This window comes from Athene noctua, chromosome 8 (assembly GCF_965140245.1).
Source record: "Athene noctua chromosome 8, bAthNoc1.hap1.1, whole genome shotgun sequence".
In the NCBI taxonomy this organism is placed as follows: domain Eukaryota; kingdom Metazoa; phylum Chordata; class Aves; order Strigiformes; family Strigidae; genus Athene; species Athene noctua.
The window spans coordinates 22870141-22888604 of NC_134044.1; the positions used below are offsets into that span (position 1 = coordinate 22870141).

General features: G+C 38.0%; 1 protein-coding gene across 1 annotated transcript in view; it reads right to left on the bottom strand.

The window, feature by feature from the left end:
• The window catches only part of NAALADL2 (N-acetylated alpha-linked acidic dipeptidase like 2), a 434283-nt gene that overhangs the window by 215501 nt on the left and 200318 nt on the right, over nucleotides 1–18464 (bottom strand). The window contains exon 4 of the mRNA XM_074912228.1: nucleotides 16686–16956. Coding sequence (XP_074768329.1) covers nucleotides 16686–16956 — 271 coding nt within the window. The remainder of the gene's footprint in view (nucleotides 1–16685; nucleotides 16957–18464) is intronic.

Genomic DNA, 18464 nt, shown 5'->3' on the forward strand with positions numbered 1-18464 from the left:
CCTCTTACCCTAAAAACTGGGAAACTGTTGAAGAATGAATTGTTTTATCCATTTGAATTAGGTACTTACTCTTGGAATTGTTTCATGCTATGCTGTTTGAAAGACATGACTATTTAGGAACAAATTGCAGTGTGCAGTATGGAGTTCAGTAGTATTCCCCCATGCATGAAATGAAGTAGGGGTAGGTAATAAACCAAACATTTTTAGAAAAAGTAATTATTTTATGTTAGACTTATTATTAGTTTCTAAGTCCCAAGATGATGCTCAACGAGTTGTAAGCTTTCTGTCTTAAAAACTATGATAAAATCCCTCCAAAACAGAAAAGACAAGTACTCTGAAAATGCCACAATCAAGACAGTCAAGGATCCTTTCCCAATTTCTTCTACTTATCTCCAAAATGAAAGAGAATAAAACAGCATACTTCATCCAGTAATGGATGCAAAAGAGTAAGACAGGTCTTGGAAAGGAAAAGTATGATTAACTCTATGAAGCATGTGGCAGCTGGGGTCTTGAAGATGCTGGAAACTATTTTAAAACTTTGCTTTCTTTGCAAATGCTGAGGCAATTAAAAAAGGATAAGTTAAATAGGTCAAAAATAATAATGGAAATGTGTTTGTCATATCACATCGTTATCATTCCGTCCACTTGAATGAGGAAAGGAAGTGAATAACAGCATTATACATCTGTATCCAAAACACTGCCTAAGAGGAAGATTGTGGCTAATTTGCCAGGGACACGCAAGACAGGAAAAAGATTAAGGGAAAAACCCACAGGAAAAAAAAAAAAAAAATCAAAGCCAGTATACCCAGGAAGAGAACCACCAAAATGCAGATGGAGTCCATGCAGATAGGAAGGTAGGTCTCAAACGAATCTGGTCTAGCTATCAAGGCTGTGAATCTCAAGGTAGAAAAGCCCCACACCTAAGCAAATAGTTTTACTATTGTTTCTTAAGAGAATACATTAAGGTCAGTACCAAGCAATCTCAGAGAAATCTTATCTGAAAGGTGTAAACTTCTGCAGAAAACAAAACCAGAAGTAGCATATAGAATGGCTGTGGTGAAAAAAAATCTCTTCTTAACGTTACATAGTGACACAGTTCAGTAACCTCAAATTATAAATGTTTTATCAAACACGAATATGTTAACTCATATTAATAAACAGCTTCTACACACATATTTGGGAGGACAGGACCATAGAAGCTGCAGCTGTGAGAATGACTGATATTCAGTATCACAGTCAAGTTCCTATTCCTGCAAGTTCTGACCTACCCACCAAGAGAGTGTTACAAATGGATGACCTAAAGAAACTTCCAAGTACTTTAGAAAACATAATCTTAAATGCTATGTATAAAATATATTTAGGACTGTTTTTCCTCAGAATTAACACAATTTCTTCAAAAGGCACATATGTAATTCTAGGAGTATAAACACCTCAGCTCTGGGACTGTACGGGCCCACTACATCCCCCTTTTTCATTCAAGTCAATGCCCTTTATTTGTCCATCAACATTCAACTACTATTTTCAGGTCATTCTCAACATAAAGGTAACAGAAACCTCCAATGCATGATCAATCACAAGTAAATAACCTTCAACTAGTCATCCTGTCTAAAGTAAAAACACCGAAATATATTTGCAAATAGTATCTGAGAAGACCTGAGTCTGCAATCAGGACACGAGGCTAGCTTTAATTAAACACTTCATGATGTTATTTGCACAGCTCTGAAATTGGGGCTGAAGGCAGCATTCAGCAGAGCATAAAAGTAAACTCAAGCTGGCTGTAGATCAAAGCTGGACATCAAGAAACGCAAAGAAAGCTGAAAACATAAAACTACCTCTTCTCTAAAATTAGAGAGAAGGAAGAAAGGAAAGGGGAGATAACAGCGCTGTGCCCAAGTATGCTAAATAATTTGTTGCTCTAAACTCTGTTATGTTTTCTGACAGAAGCTGCTGCTCCCATTTCAGCCAAAAGCATCCCTCTGATAATCAGGGAACCACAGCTGTCTCCCTGTGATTGCTACCACCCAAGCCTTCTTCATTGTCCAAAATAGTAAGCCTGAAACAAACAGCCGTACCCATCTTTTGTATCCTTATTGTATTTCTAGACATGTTAATATTCAAAGATATACTTCAAAATTTGTCCTTCACTTGGTTCTAGGAAAAAGAGGGAGAGTGAGAGACCTTCTGTGTTTGTAGGATTTGTGGCATGCATCTGATGACTGTCTCTAGGTCAACTGAAGGGCTGAAGGTCGAACTAAGAAAGTTATGTGCCTAACTATTGATTTCTTTTACAGTGCTGGCACTTGGTGTGAGTAGATACAGTCAGTCTGTTCCTTTGTGGTTAGGACTCACTGAAGGCCAGTGCAAGGGCAGTAAGCTTTATCTTCTCTTATGTTACTAGGTTCAGCATTACCAGAGAAGGAAAAGATCTGAGAAAGCATGACCAAAGGTGTAAGTCAGCATTCAGTGAAATAAAGACAAGTCAGACACAAGACAAAAACAAATCAGGAAACAATTCGATGCAGAATTTGAGAGAGATTTTTATGTGTTCTTAGTTGGTTTTTTCATAAGAAATAATAATTTGTTATAGAGTTGCTTTTGCTATAAAACAAAACTTCCTTTATTTAGAACTCAGTTTTCTGAGTTTTCTATACTCCATTGTTTACAGTAATTTCAAAATGACACTATCTTTGAAATCCCCTGGTGAGTTTCACTCTATTTTCTTTATGAAAAATTTGGTATAGGGCCTCAAAATCCAAGCATGCTGTCTTCTGGTAGCAAATATAACTTACAATGGTTTCTGTGTCCTATGACACTTGGCCATTCCCAAACTGCCTGGGAAACCTTGTGATAAATTTGGGGTAATTACACAGATATGCCTCTGTGATATGTGAATGACTAAACTGTATATTCAATAGTAAATTCTCCTACCTTATCGCCCAAATTTGGACACTACTTATATCCCGACTCTCTTTCCAGCAGCACAGGATTTCCTATCCTTGAGCTTCTTTTTATGTCTTAAAAAAATGGAATGAGGAAAATAATCTTATGCCATGAAAAATAATAACATAATGTATTTATAAACAACTGTGTGAGGCAAGTCAAAAAGAGATGATCTGTGCCATCTGAATTTGAACACGCTGAGCTCAAAACCCAAATCATTACGTATCTGGATTAACTGAAGGTCATTTTGCTCCATTACAATACTAAGAGATGCACCTAACCAACAGTGTCTGGGCAGATTTAAATCACAGAACTCCAGTATTGTTCCACATAGCAAGATACCTGTGTGTGTGGTCATTAACTAACTCGGTGGCCATTAAGTAACTAGTGGGTTTTACCTACAGTCAGTCCTCTTCGAACAGACTCATGACATCTTTTCTTCATGGTTGTTAGGACCTTACCCTAGAAGTTTTATTTTTTTACTTCAATATTCCTACTCAAATAATAAAATTCCAGAGTAATTCAATATGACTCACAGTGTCAGCTTACAGTCAAAGAAGATTCTTTGTGTCTAGTTTTTATTACATAAAATTGCACACTACCTTACAGTGACAGCTGAAACTGTAATTTGTATCAAAACAGGAAGAAAAAAGACATCCCTTAACCTCAGTTCGATAAAGTTTGGCCTTGCAGACTGAATTCAGTCACAGACATATTTTACACGCTCTCTCTCCCTCCTCATCCTATCTGTCCAGCTAACACAGCTCCATTCCAGGCAGAGATCTACTGAAGCTTCTCCTACAGGTTGCTTTTGCTGCTCTGGTATCATTTTTAGAAAGACACTAAGGTTTAACTTGTTTGCTTTTTACAGCAGGTTTTTTTTTTTTTTTTCTTTTTTTTTTTCCTACCAACTCCCAGGACGACTGAATTAAGATCGAAGCCTTTTTATAGCCTACAGAAAGAACCTCTTCCCTGTTTTATAGTTACAGAGCCCCAGATAAATCTGAGCTGACATAGCTCAGTTCCCTGTTGATAATGCTCATCCTGTAGACTCCTCCCTCTATATATATTTTCAACTTTATTTTTCCTTCTTTTAATTCACTCATTCCTTCCCTCCGCCCTCTGTCCCAAATCACACTCTTCAAGTTTCCCTTTAGCAGAAGCCAAAACTAATACTTGAATATAACTTTTTAATCCGTGATATCCAGCAAATTATCCAAACATTTTTTTTTAATCTTTTCTCATTAGATTTAAATGCAAATCTAGTTTTTCAAGTATTCTGAAATGAAACATTCTTATTTTTAGTCATATTAAATTGATACTTTGTTATTTTAAAATCTCCAAGAACACTGCTTTGGTTATAAAACACTGGAGGACACAATATCATTTGACACCTAAAGCCCTCTCAGAGATTTTATAATTTCAAACTTTCATTATGCAGCGCTGATTATTTTTCACCTTACTAGTGACAAAATTTTAAATTCTAATGATTCTTTCTTATTTATATCCCCCTCTTTATAAGAATTAACTGCAAAGATACTTAGTATCATTAGTCCATAAAGCACAGAGTCACATTGATCATACTTTCCTAAGAAGAAACAGTAATCTGTATTTGCCAGCCTACTTGGTTTAGTTTATGCAGGAGTAATTATTCATGCAAATATACATTTACAAATTACACAAACTAAGGATAAACTAAACAGAATTGTTCAGCTGTGATGTGACATCTTAAAAAATAAATCATGAGCTACATATCTACAGAGTAAATTGTAATGATGTGATTTAAATGTGGCTTTAAAATTTTTGGTGAAATGGCTTTATGTCTGAATCCAGTCCCATTATGTCAGAAGTCAACAAATTCTCAAGGACAGATTGCAATGAGGTGGAGTTTTTATTGGCTACTCTCAAACATGAAGAATGAAAGCAAACCATCCAGAGGCTGCAGACTGTCCTCCTCCAGTGGCCTTTTTATCATATATCAAATAAAACCCAGGCATTTCCTCCTATAGTAGCTACAACCATTGAGTCTTTAGAGAAGATGCTTGCACCTTACAGATGGTGCCTAGAAGCACTTTATATATAAATAGATTCTGCAGGCTGAAGCAGAAACTGCAAGCTAGGGAGCTATTGTAGGGAAGGATCCAACTCAACTGGGCAGGATAGGCTACCAAATGGCACTGGGCACCCTCCCCTTCGTCTGCTTGTAGGCTTAACGTCAAAAACAGTGAAACGTGAGTTTGCACCTACACATCCAGAGAAGGAAAGTAATCTCCTGTCAGAAATGACAGGTCATAAGAAACATGTCCTGTGAATGCAAACACTTTCTATCAAAGACAAAACGTTTGTCAACTGCAATGAAATGTTACACGGAATTGCTTTTGAATTTAAGTAAAATTTAAATATTTTATAATAGATTTGATATTTTAATTTCCTAGAGTATTGTTTCAACTTTGTTCAATTGTTTCATTTTTTAGAGTTACTCTGGCTGTGTCAAAGCAAAAGTATCTAGCAAACAGCCTTACAATTTTCAGGTTTCCAATTTTCGCCATGATTCAGAACACATTTTGAAATGGCACTATATTCATAGGATGAAAAGTCTGTTTCTCAAACAACTCTCATACTAGTTCATGCATAGCGTACTGAAATACATAGGCAATCTGTATTTCTATGCACATTTGCTATACAAACACATAAGACATATGTTGCTACTACAAATACATAGACACATAAAAATAAAATAGACAGCTACCACCTCAAGGATGCAGATAATCACGCATATGTACAAGAGGAGGTCATCCACTGCATCAAGAGAACACTCGAACTTTCAGAAGTGTCAGTGAGAACTCTGTTTTTCAGAGTATAATAAATGCTCTTTCAAAGAGTACTTATAGCCCTCGCTTGGCCAAACATCATGCACTTGAACATAATCAGGGAGATGCCCAGCCACATAGTGCTGTAAACACAAATCTGAGCATTAAAGCATCATTTTATCAAACCCAGAGAAGCAAACATGCAGTTAGGAAAAGGAAAATGACATCTTTCCTATCTCATACGAATTCTGTTGTTTTGAGTCATTACACAGATGTATAGTCTCTAAATTACATCCATAGAAAAAAGACTGGGGAAAAATACATTCTAAAATTACAAACACATTCAGATGACAGGGAATATATTTGAGTGAAAAATTCAAGTTGCCCTAATGACTGACCAAGACAAATATAAAGACGGTTGTATGTGAGAACAGTGTAGCTCTGTGTGATTAAACAAGTATATATTTCCATTTTTCAATCACCTAATATTTTGGAAAGCAGACTTATCTTGCAAGAGTTATGTAGCCTGTGATTCAGGTATCACACATAACAAAATTGTACCAGGAAGAAAACCCAGTTCTTTGTTGTCTCAGGCTTTCCAATTTTGTTTTAAAAATGCACTCGATATGTTGGAATTGACGTTTGGTCCTTAAATGGGATACTGTATTCTGCATTGCTTAGTCATCCAAAGGTTTTTATATGGCAGCAACATTTATCTTTTTGTTCAGAAATAGCTAATTTTTAAAATTTTTGTCTTTATTAATGACAGTAAGGATTAAATGGGAGTTCAGGATAGGTCCCTGCCAGGTATCCTTGCTATAGCATAATTAACAGCTCACCTTTATCCTAAGTCTTTCCACAAGTTACGATGAAGGTTTTACCAAACTGTACCCAATTTTTACACAGACATTTTGAGCATTCATCTCTGCTAAGTATTGGCAGAAACACCATGGAGAATTTGTGAGCTTGGTTCCCATGCTCTCAGCAGGGATGGAAAATCCTGGAGAAAAAGAGGAAAATTCATGCAAAGGACAGAAACGGCTCGTTTAGAAAAGGGCCCAGTAAAACTTCACCTTGTACAGTGGCATGCCATTAAACTGCATCTCAAAAGAAAAGCTGGAAAAACTTTCACGTTATCCAAAACATATCAAAAAGTCTGAAGAGATTCTGGAATCTGGAGGAAGGACTAAGCTGACCTGACATCCTATAACCAATTTCACTGGTTAAAGCAAAAGCTTTGCCATCACTGCAGCCCGCCTGGAGCTCTGGAGCTGGATATGAACAGAGCTTCCCTCATGTTCCTCACAGCCTGGGATCTGGGTGAGCCTCTTTTATAGCACTAGAGAAGTACTCAGTGTTATTGTAGCAGTAGTACTTTATGGCAGTGTTTTCAATAAAAGCAGTTAGGGACATTATTACAGAACTATCGGTTACTATAGAAATCTGTACTCAATTCTTCCTCTTCACCTGTTATGATCCCTTCTGCCCAGGATGTTGAACTATCAACAAAAAGAAACTAGAAACAGGGAGCTCAGTATATGCTCTCATAAATTCTGACTCAACCGCAAATTTCCCTAACGGTCCATCTTCCAACTTCACGTGGTCCCTTTCCTGAATTTTAACAAATACAAGAGACTAAATTCAGTAGACAAAGAATGCACAATGGTCATCATTAAAAATATTCACTAGTTGTACCATCTACTGAAGAGGTTCCCTCTGCAATTTTTTGGTGTCTTTTCATTTTTGATACCCACTTTACAAACACTATACATCGTGAAGGAGTTATTCTTCATTGTCTGCAGAGAAAACTAAAAAATTGTGGAAGTTTATTTCAGGCAGAGCAACTCTATAGGCATTACGGCAACAGCAAGATCATCAGGGAAAGATGTGAACTGAAAGTTAGTCTTACCCATCACATCCTGAACCTAACACTGTCCATACTAATAACATTTTTCATTCTAGATTTTTAGTTCGCATCATTGCACGTTCATAATGTTTTCTTTTAGCTTTAAGATACAAAAGTTTTATATGTAATAGGACAACGTGGAACAAAGACATGAGAAAATTTTTTGGAATAAAGATTTTGCTTAGAAGAACGATGCAGTAATACAATTTACTGCTTCTCATACTATTTCGTCCTCTAAAATACTCCCCGAGTACGAATCCTGCCTAGAAAACACTGACCTGCAGTAGGAGGAACATCTCTCCTGGATGACAATGCAGCACGAGGTTTCTTGCATATTTAAGCAGCTTTGCTCTCTAGTAGTTGAAGCCATTGCCAGACCTCTACTATCCTTATTCACCCCTCCTGTCAGCCTCTCAAAGACATCACTGTGAAGCAGTGAATTCTTACAGGAGACAAGACTAACTCTATATGATAACATAATTCAGTGGAAGGAAGATAAATTCCTTGAAGCATCTTCCTTCTCCCATACACCTACTCTTGGGTCAGTCACAAGGTGGTGATTGATTAGTCACCTTCTCTTTGAACTGCAGAGCGCAGGAACATCAGAAATAATTATGAGAATCAAACTGATCTATCTCACAATTAATTCATGTTAAGGGCCTCTTAATGAATGAGATAAACACAGTAACTAATATTCATTACATGAGATTTATTTGTATTTAGTGGAAGAGATGGCACATCAGACAGAAAAAACTAGGAATGCCTAATTCTCGAAAAAGGGAAGACCAATGTATTATGAGCTTTGTCTAGCTTGAAGAGATTTTTTTTTTATTACTTATAAGCAGGGACTTCTCTCCTGAGATTGCAACTGGTGGGCACAGTCAGAAATACTGTATTTCCAACCAGTTTAAAAGTTAAATTCTGAACAAAAACATTTTGTCAGGACATTTTAGTCCAGGCGGTGAACAGGCTCTGGCATTGTGACCGTTCACATACACACCCCATGCACTTCTGCCAACTGCACCTGGATACCACACTTAGACTTGCCCATGGTTAGTAACAGTTTGGGGTTCGTGGTTTAGGGGTTTTTTTAATTCTTTTTTCAAGAACTCGGTTGTTCTATATTTTTTCAACCAGCTGTATCACAGCTGCACATTTTTTCATCCTGCTCTGAAGGGTTTCAAAAGACATTTGCTTCAAAGGGTTTTCTCAGAGATAGGTCTTCGTTGCTTTTTGGTCTTTTTCACTATTAAGGCTCTGTGTCCAGGCTTATAGCATTCCTCAAAGCAGTCTCTAGAGAGGAACATCCTTTGCTCTTTTATACCAAAATTCTTCAACAAAGAAGTCAGACAAGCCACTAAAATCTGTCCTCAACAAATTATGCAATTAATGGCAGCTTTATCCTCAACTAGATTAGATTACATCAAAAACTTGTCATGTATATTTGGGGTTTTTTAGAACTTTTTTCCACTCTTTTAAAGTGGTCACCTTGGACGACTATATTTGGACTTCGTATTACCACTTCCTAACACCACAATTATTTAGATTTTTTTTCTCTATTTTTAAAAAATAATGAAGTGCAGTATGTCAGAAAAATTATTTGTTCTTTTTTTTAAAAAAAAAAAAATCATTACAGTAATTCTAACCCATATTCTTATGTATGACTACCTGATGACTGAGACTGTCAAGGTCAGAATCTTATGTCTATGCTCCCAGGTACAGGATGTAGAGGCATGGTAAAATATAATATGCCTCCAACTACATGTGCTTTAGTATTGCTAATGGTCCTCCAAAGGTTTTAGGACTTGCTTCTCCTCCTCAAAAATAAAATAAAAAAATGAGAACAAGCAATAGTTTCATCAATATTGTATTTTACAGTCACTCAACTACCACAAAGCTGAGCAGCATTTTAATCAGTTCTTTATTCTTTATGCATGAAACTACTTTTTTTTAAAAAAAAAAAACAATTAAGTTATATAAGTAGTTTTAGGGACAAGAATTGAGCATTATATAAATACAAAAATGCTTTGTTATTGTTCTCATATCAGTTGTAGTTGTTTCTTATGTCATTTTTCTCATCCTGGCAATTTTTTTTAAAGTTGATAATACTTGCTTTATTGTCTCTGTTGGAGGAAATTTTTGCTTTTGTTTTCATTGTAAGCAAGATCCCCTCGAGGTATTTTTAAACATTTAAAATACTGGAGAAATTGAAAGAAAAAAATCCCTAAACCCCAAACGAAACAGCTCACAGCAGAAGCAGCTTTTTACTTGGAATTCCTCCTCTAAGGAGGATATTGTCTTTCCAAACTTAAACAGAACACAGATATGTTGTTGGTAGGTTCATATTTACTAAGAAGATGTAGAAGAAATTACAGGGAGCCCGTAAGATAGCACTACCTAAACAAAATGTGCCTTGTGATTTGGCAGAAAGATTTCCACTTGATGTGGAGTACCTTTGTATTCAGGTTTGCATCAAACACCGTTAACAAAAAGTGGGCTTAAAAGAAGGGTAACTGGGTAGGTATCAACCCCGGCATCTACTGAACTGCACAGGTGGTTGCGACTTGCTGGATCTAAAATACACAATAAAATATTTAAAGAGAAAAGTATTTCCTGGAGATCCAAGCATTTACAGAAGTTACTTCCACTTGTATTCTCTCACAGTGACTACTAACAGACCAAACCCAAGTCTGGTTAAAAATGATGTAAATTCTCATAGATTTCAATAGGAATTTTACTTGCACTAAAGTCTGAATAAAGTACCAAATCCATTTCCCAAGTCATCATTGTTTGTACTCTCTAGTTTCTACAGTGCAATTGGAATATATATATATATAATGTTTATGGTAGAACATCACTCCCTGTCAAATACTGTATGGAGGCCTTACTGAAAAATGCCTTTAGCTGATTATGTGCAGTGGCATGGAAGTGCTCAGTGATCTGCAGATATCAAGATACCTCACCTTCTGCCACATTTATTATTAATGACTTTATTACTAAAATGCCATAACTATTATTTTATTAATAATACATTAGTACGGTATTGACTCGCAATTATAAAACAGCAAAAGGTTTTGCACCAGTAGCCATTTGCATCTTCAAAACCCAGCCCTTCAGTGACACAAAAATCTTGCAGCAATATTAAGCAGGCTTTTGGGCATGATGTACTCCTATTATTTTTAGGGAACTGTACAACTTTATGAATGGTTATGTGATATATGCCAGAAAACTGACAGTATGTTCTGCAGGACATCTCTTCAATGACTGTTTTTGTAGTCCTTGACTGCAATTTTAAATTATATAACCTTCACACTGCATTTCACAGCTTTCTATATGTAATTATAATGGAGTGGCAGCTATGCTGTAGTTATTGTTGAATGTTGTTTTCTGTTTAAAGGTCAAGTCTATTCTAAAATCCATATTCTTAGTGAGATCGTCTTGAAAATTTGCTGTGCCTACTTGGTATGCAGAGCAGTGGTCTAAATTATGATTATTTGTGGAAGAGGTTTCTGAGAAACTCTTCTATAAATAGAAGATAAATAAAGCTCCTCTAAAACATCTAAATGTTACAAAAATCGCATGATTCTTCTCATTTGTGTGTATGTGTTATTCAACCTATAGCCCTAACCATCTGCAAACTGATTTCAGTTGCTAGGGATTCATTTTAGCTAGTACATGTCTCTTCAGAGAAGAAATTTTAGAAAACGTTAATAAAGATAATAATGAACTGAATCGGCATGCCTAAAAGAATTAAATGCACACATGTATCAAGATTCCCTCTAGCTTGATATTTTGCACCAATGTGCCATCAAAAATGACTGAAAGACTTAGGGCGAGATGCTGTGATTATTTAATCTAAATTAGACGCGCTCTCTGCCTTTGGAATTCAAGATGTGCAAGTGGGCACACTGCAGAAGGCTCATTTGGAAATTTTGCCTGGGGGTAAAAATAACCTGGGAAGATTTTAAAATTTTCTAAAACCAACCCGCTGACACCAATCTTAATTCAGAAATATTGTTAAGGAAATTACCACTGATTAGCTAGAGGGAAGATAAATTACAATAAGGGTGCACTAATCACATTTTCAGCACAATGAAACTGAACCAGATGAAAGCAATCTGTTGGGTCAAGGACTTCCTGATGCATTGTCCCTCCAGAGGAACTTGTAACCTCTTGGTGCAGCGCTAGAAACAGAGAGAGCTGCGAGTACTGCAAGGTAACAGTGCTGCAGTACTGTACAGACCGAGCAGAGAGGGGAGGGGGGCTGCAGGGCACACAAGTGGGGAGCATGCAACGAGTGGGAAAGATTAGAGGCACAGGCAGTAGAGGAGAAGACAACTCCCATCTTCCTGCAGAGTGAAGGACCTGGGAAAGGAGGGGATGGATGGGGAGAGGAAAGTTGAGCACACCCATGAGAAAATGGGATGTCTGATAAGAAGTGATCAAGCCCCCCCCACCTTGTGAAAGAAGATCTCACAGCAATCAGTCCTGCTTCCCTTATTCCCATCTTGCCAAGATTAAAGAATGGTGGGAAGAACACTGAGTGAGCTTAACAGATGGGTTTGTACTTCTTGTATTGCTTCAGGTTGCATTAATCTCTACGGTGGGTTCTCATTTAGCTGAGAAAATGTCACCAAAACAAATGAACCAGAGCAGGCTGATACGCTACCAGCAGATGTAGAGAATCTCTTCTGCATATTGTAGATAGAGGCAGTCAGCATTCTCACTTGTCTGTTCCCTGAAGTTTCTCCAAAACCAATCAAACATATCACTGGCTAAGCTGGGAGTATACATGCCTAAAATCAGCAGACACTTCAAAAGGAGAAATGGGTAGAATCAGTCAGGGAACGTGGACGATGGCAGGGAAGTGAGGTGACATAGCGGAGGAGTCCAAGCACTCAGTACAAAGGAGACATAGTCAGGGGTTGGGAAAACTGCCTTGGAGACAGGCGTGATTCACTTCTGTCCATCAAACCAGCAAGCCCCTGCCTGCATATGCATTCCCATTTCAAAAACATGCCAGTTACTTCTAGTTTTCTTGCATCCTCTGACAGTTCCTGAACCAACACAGTTCTTTCAGTGTACAAGGTCCAGAAAAGAACAGTGATGTTTTGCTGGGCTTGCTGAGAGCGTCTGTGATGAAAAAAAGAAAGGACAGAGGACCAGCAAAGGAACCGACAGGGATTTGGTTCAGTCAGATATTCCTGAAGAGGCAGAGAAGCATAGTGTAGCATGAGACAACGCCATGGAACAGAGGACACTAAGTATCTCTGTTTAAAGGAGAGTTAGGATTGCCAGAAGTTCTTAACACTTCCATAAAGCAAAGAGTGAATAAATTTAAGGTGAAAGAAAGGTGAGGAAAACTTCAGGTCACACAAATATATTTTCAAAAAATCAGGGAACATAAAGCAAATACAATCATCATTTTGCCTCAATTAGTCTGTCCTTGAGTGTGTCCCAACATGCCAAGCGTTACATCTGCTAAGATTTTCTCTTTACAGCTGCTAAAGAAACAGTGAACAGAGCAGAGGAACACTGCCACTAGAACTGAACACCTGTTTCTTCCTGAAGTTCGCTGTGCTCTGCGGGCTTGTTTAAACCCAACCACCCAGATGAGCCGAGTGCCACCCGGCCTTCTGCTGCGCTGCCAGACAAGACGTTTCCTTACTTACACCTCACTGCACTCGAGGGATCACCTCCGTGTGTCTGAGCAGATGGGCTCCAATATGCACCTACACTGATACTACCTACCAACGTGGTACTGGAAGGAGGACGCTGGATCTCTGGGGGTTAACACACGCCTCAGCTCTTGCCGATGGTTCCTCAGGTCCCCCCCCTCCACCTCTCGTCCAGGTCACTCTTCCACCTCTCCTCGGGTGACAGCACACACAGCTGCAGCTCTCCGGTCGCCGAGCACCATCAAGGCAGGGAGCAGCACATTCAGATTCACCACACTACACTCACTCAGAGACTGCCTGACAACGCATCTTCTTTTAATGCATAAATCTGATGCAATGTAATTTCCCTTTATATATGTGCTCTGTTGGTGAGAGTGGCTTTCCTGTTTTCATCAAGCAGACAAAAGGTTTAAACTCTATAAAAGGTGGCTGATATTTAAGTTTTAATAAAAATATATTTCAGATGTCATTCTTTCCTTGAACTGACCTAGTCTACAATAGATTATTTACATAACTGTCGTAATATCTATTTCAAAACCAACTAGACAGCCCTCTCCAGGACTGTAGGCTGTCCTGCCTGTCACCGTGATGGGTAAACAGTGACACCTTTTCAGGGCCCGATGAAATATAGAGAAGTACTAAAGTGCACCATCCATCACAATGGCACTAAGTAGGTTTTTGAAGTAGATTTCCGATCACAAATGCTCACAGTTTTACTCACAAACGCTGTTTAGACTGTTACCAGAAAGCACAAATTGGATGGCTCATAAACAGCGGCCATATGATGAATGAACATGACAGGTGGTCAAAGAAAATGAGTCTTGCTATTCTACAAATAACCTTGTCAACATGAAAGTAGAGCTGTAGCTCTGCTGGTAGCCAGACTGCAATAACTTAATGGTTTTATTTGCTCAAACCTCTAGCAAACCAAATAGACAAATGAGATACAACGATGCAGCAGCATCAAAGCAGTATTAGCAATTCAACCTGATTATGTGACACACAATATAAGTTTTCTACTAAGGATGTGTCACATTTGAAAGAAGATTATTCAGATTATGAGTAGCTGTTACAAGAATACCTTTTCACAGGAAAACCCTCATGATTTTGCAATCACAACAAGATATTCAAAATATGCAACTTGTTGTTCCACTGCAAGCAATCAAGTCACCCTCTGATGGCTGAACCCAGCAACAGCCACCACCTGCTACTCCTCATTTAAAGTTTTTCTACTGCCATTAGTTTAAATAGTAGAGATTACTGTGTAGGATTGAAAGTCAGGAAGGTTAGATTGCTACTAACTTACCTGTATCCTAAGCAAATAGGGGAATTTCCCTTTGAGGCAAAACTCTAGATCTAACGTTACTTCAGGTAGACTTTTTGAAGAATAAAAGAAAACGTCTGAAGTTCTGTGAGGGTGGTAGGCATCTCAAAGAACTGACTCTAAAATTGTGCACAGAGAGTCATTCTTTGGCTCAAGTACAAGCTTCAAGTTTTGCCAAAGACAAGGTCCAACACCAGTGATGAGTACAACGCATTATGTGTGGTCCTCATTTCTACAGAACTCAGAGAAAACTGCCCTGAAATAAAACTGAAAGTGGTACATGTGTTATTGCTTATAAAATCAATGATTTTTCCTGGAACATTGGATTTCCCTTATTCTGATGAATGTGTTAGCAACACATTGATTTTCATTAAATAAAATCTCAAAGGCCACAACTGTACTTTTATCTCATTACAGTTACTCTTATTAAGTTACAATGAGAAAATAATATTACATATTGAGTTTCTAAGTGATAAATGAGAGAAGCCAAACCCATTCATTAGTACTTTTTACTTGCCCATGGAAAAGTTAAAGCACGCATCATGCAGGTTAGGACCTACCCTTGCCTACTTCATTTTATTTCTTAACAACAAACTTCAAGTTAAAGTTGTTGGGTTGATAGAGCCCCAGAACAGAGGCTGTATGCAGATAACGACCATGAGACTCAATATGGAAAGCAGGCATGTAAAGTACACAAAAACAGGAGTCTCTCTCCCAAAAGAGAACAAGAACTCTATTCCTTCTCCTCTCTGGAATAAATTCCTTGGGCTAAAAAGCTTCAGTGCTTTTAAGAAAGAGAAGCTGTAACTTGTGAACTTCAGGATGAGAAACTTAAGGAACTGACCTTCTACCAGCCCTCATATTTCCTACAGTCCAAAACTCAAAATTATATTAACACTGCATAAAATGGGTTAGTTAGCATCATGGAACTTTCCCCTTTTTGACTTGCAAGATTTCTGCATTGCATTACATGTTATTGATACACATTCTGGGCAAACACTGTCATAAACAAAGGGAAAATACACAACAGCCAAATTTTACTGTTAAATATTCAGTAACTGATACGCTATAAATATTACGATAATCAGAAAGTATAAAGGTAGTTGGAAGAGGTATCCTCCAAACCCAAAGCAATTCACAATCTGTTCCAATGTAGTCTATTACTGTTCTGTCATGAAAACAAACATATATTTTAAGCAGTAAAGAAACCAAGATGGAAAAACCCCTGCATCATTGAAATAACATACAATATTTGAAAAAGGAGAAAGACAACAGTAGTGCAGTTAGCAGTGAAACGGCTATTTTTGTATTTCAGAAATATTCATTGAAATTTATACTATCTCAGCTAGGGAAGTAAACAGAAATGATGACCCCTTTGTACACCCCCAATATATCTGGAAAGCAAATATAGGAAGGCAGCCAGTAAAGACAGTAAAAGAGGATAAAACAAGATAATCCAAGATCTTATTTCACTTGGCAAGTAACAAATCCCAATAGGCAGGATCTTTTCACTGACAAAACTTCTTCCCAAAAGCTACAGTAAGATAAAACTACAAATCGGGGATTTGAAGAGAAAACAGGAGATGTGTCAACTGAGTTGCCATAGAAGAACGTATGTGAGATCCACAACCATAATTCAGGAGCTCCAGGTATTAGCCCAACGCTCTCACCAGTCTCACCACAGAAGACAGCATCTTACCCTTCCTACAGGCATCCCTCAAACCAGTAGCACTTATACATCAACAGGATAAAATATAGCTCTAGACACAGCTTTCAGATTTTTACACCCAAAAGATGTCAATTCATAAACTCAGATACTTTTTTTGTAAAAAAAAAACCATACAAAGCGTTCAGGTCTGACTAATTTTTAAGTTGGAATTGAGATGGCACACATCATATTTTGCCTAAATATGTTTATTCTAAGGCTGGGCATGTCACCACGTGTACTTTGCCAGCCAACTTCAACAAAAGCTGATGTTTTCTAACTCTATTTCACCATAAATGACAGAGACAAATGGTCATATTACCTCAAGAGTCCCTTTGGCAGAGTAAGCTGCATACGAGTACAGGAGGTCTTGGCTATGAAGCGTTTTGGTCTCTCTGTCGCACTGTTGTCCACTAGGATAAAAGCATTCACCGCTGTTTTTCAGAGTTACTGTGTTCGAAGAAGAGCCCGGTAGGTCAAGCAAAACAGAATAATTTACTAGCCGGACATCTTCAAGGCCTTGGGAACTCCACTGAACCAGGATTTTCATTGCAATGTCTACATCATTTTCTCTAGGGAACTGCAACAAATCTCTGGAAAAAACACACAAGTAAACACAGTTTTAGTTTATTTTCCAGTGAGACACTTGTACCTTAGTATGCATCAGTCCATGGTTTTATTCATAATGTATCATCAAACATGCAAAAAAGAATAACAATCACCCTTCACTTTTTTACAAATACTTTCTTATCAATTACAATACAAAAGCAACTGCTTTTTGGGAAATAAAAATAAGAAAAACCAGTACTTATAGGAAACATATCCCACTGAAACAAAGAATCCTACAGAAATTATCACACTAATTGTTTCAAAATTCATCTCTCTGGTGCTGATCAAGTTTCTGATATAGGCATCAATTTAACCAACCATGAATATGAAGAACATAATCTGAAGTACATTTCAGGGACTTCAGGGGGTGCATGATGCTGAAAATTAGTTGTAATTATACATTTGGCTTAAATTCACCAAGTAAAGCAAATTTGCTAAACAGAATGGAACTGTTCCCCAAATACTGTGTTAGAAAGTTTTCCTAAGATTTTCTACCTGCACTGAAGTATTACCTGAGCCAACAGCTTGGCCAACATGTGACACGAGCCTGGAAAGTATTTGTCAGGATGCACCAGATGGGCCAGCTGAGAGTTCAGACGGGTTAGTCTGGGCTGGTATCACTGGGTTTGTATCACCACTCAACACCTGCTTCCGGATGGGCCATAGGACAAAAATGGTGATGGCACTGAAGGACAACCCGCCTCCCCAGCCAATGCCAAAAGATACTAGACTTACAGAGTATTTTAAAGATAACATCAGAGGACAGACATCCTGAAAGGACAACTAAAGGCTTCCCCAACCTACCTAAGCAAGCACTTATGAAGGCAAAACAGGGCAGAAATAAAAAGCACCGTTATTCAAATAAATAGCACTATCCAAATAGAGTACAAAAACCTTATGGAATTTTTGCTGAATACTGTGAGGATTTTTTTTTTTTTTAATTTGGTGGGGTTGTGGGTATTTTTTTTTCATCTCTGAAGCTCTCGGGAGCGAGAAACAAGACTAAGGATCACAGAGGTATTGATTTCCAAGCACAGAGATACTGACACTGCCTGAAACTCTTGTTCACACCTTCTCTTCACAAAAAAAAGGCCAAGTATATTTAGATGCTTTAGGGTCTTTAACAGAACCTCAAAAAATACCCTGGCTGTCTCGCACAAATCAAAAGCAATGGCTGAATAATGCATAGCCTTTTAAAAACCATTATCACAACTGATAGATGTTTGAGAAGTGCTGAGTAGGCACCTCCACGCTATCTGGCGCCCAGCTGCGAGGCTGCGGGCTGGCTGCTCCCAGCTGAGGGAACCCGCGCTGCTTCCATCAGGGTCTGCACTAACCCCAGGGGGGATTTCACCAAGGAAAGCTCACGACAGAAAACAAGCACAAAGACTCCCTTCTCCACCCCAGCAAAACTATCTTGTGGTTCAACAAACCTTTAAAAAAAGGATGTTTACTGCCTAGATAACGTGAAATCCATAAAAAGGCAAAAAGT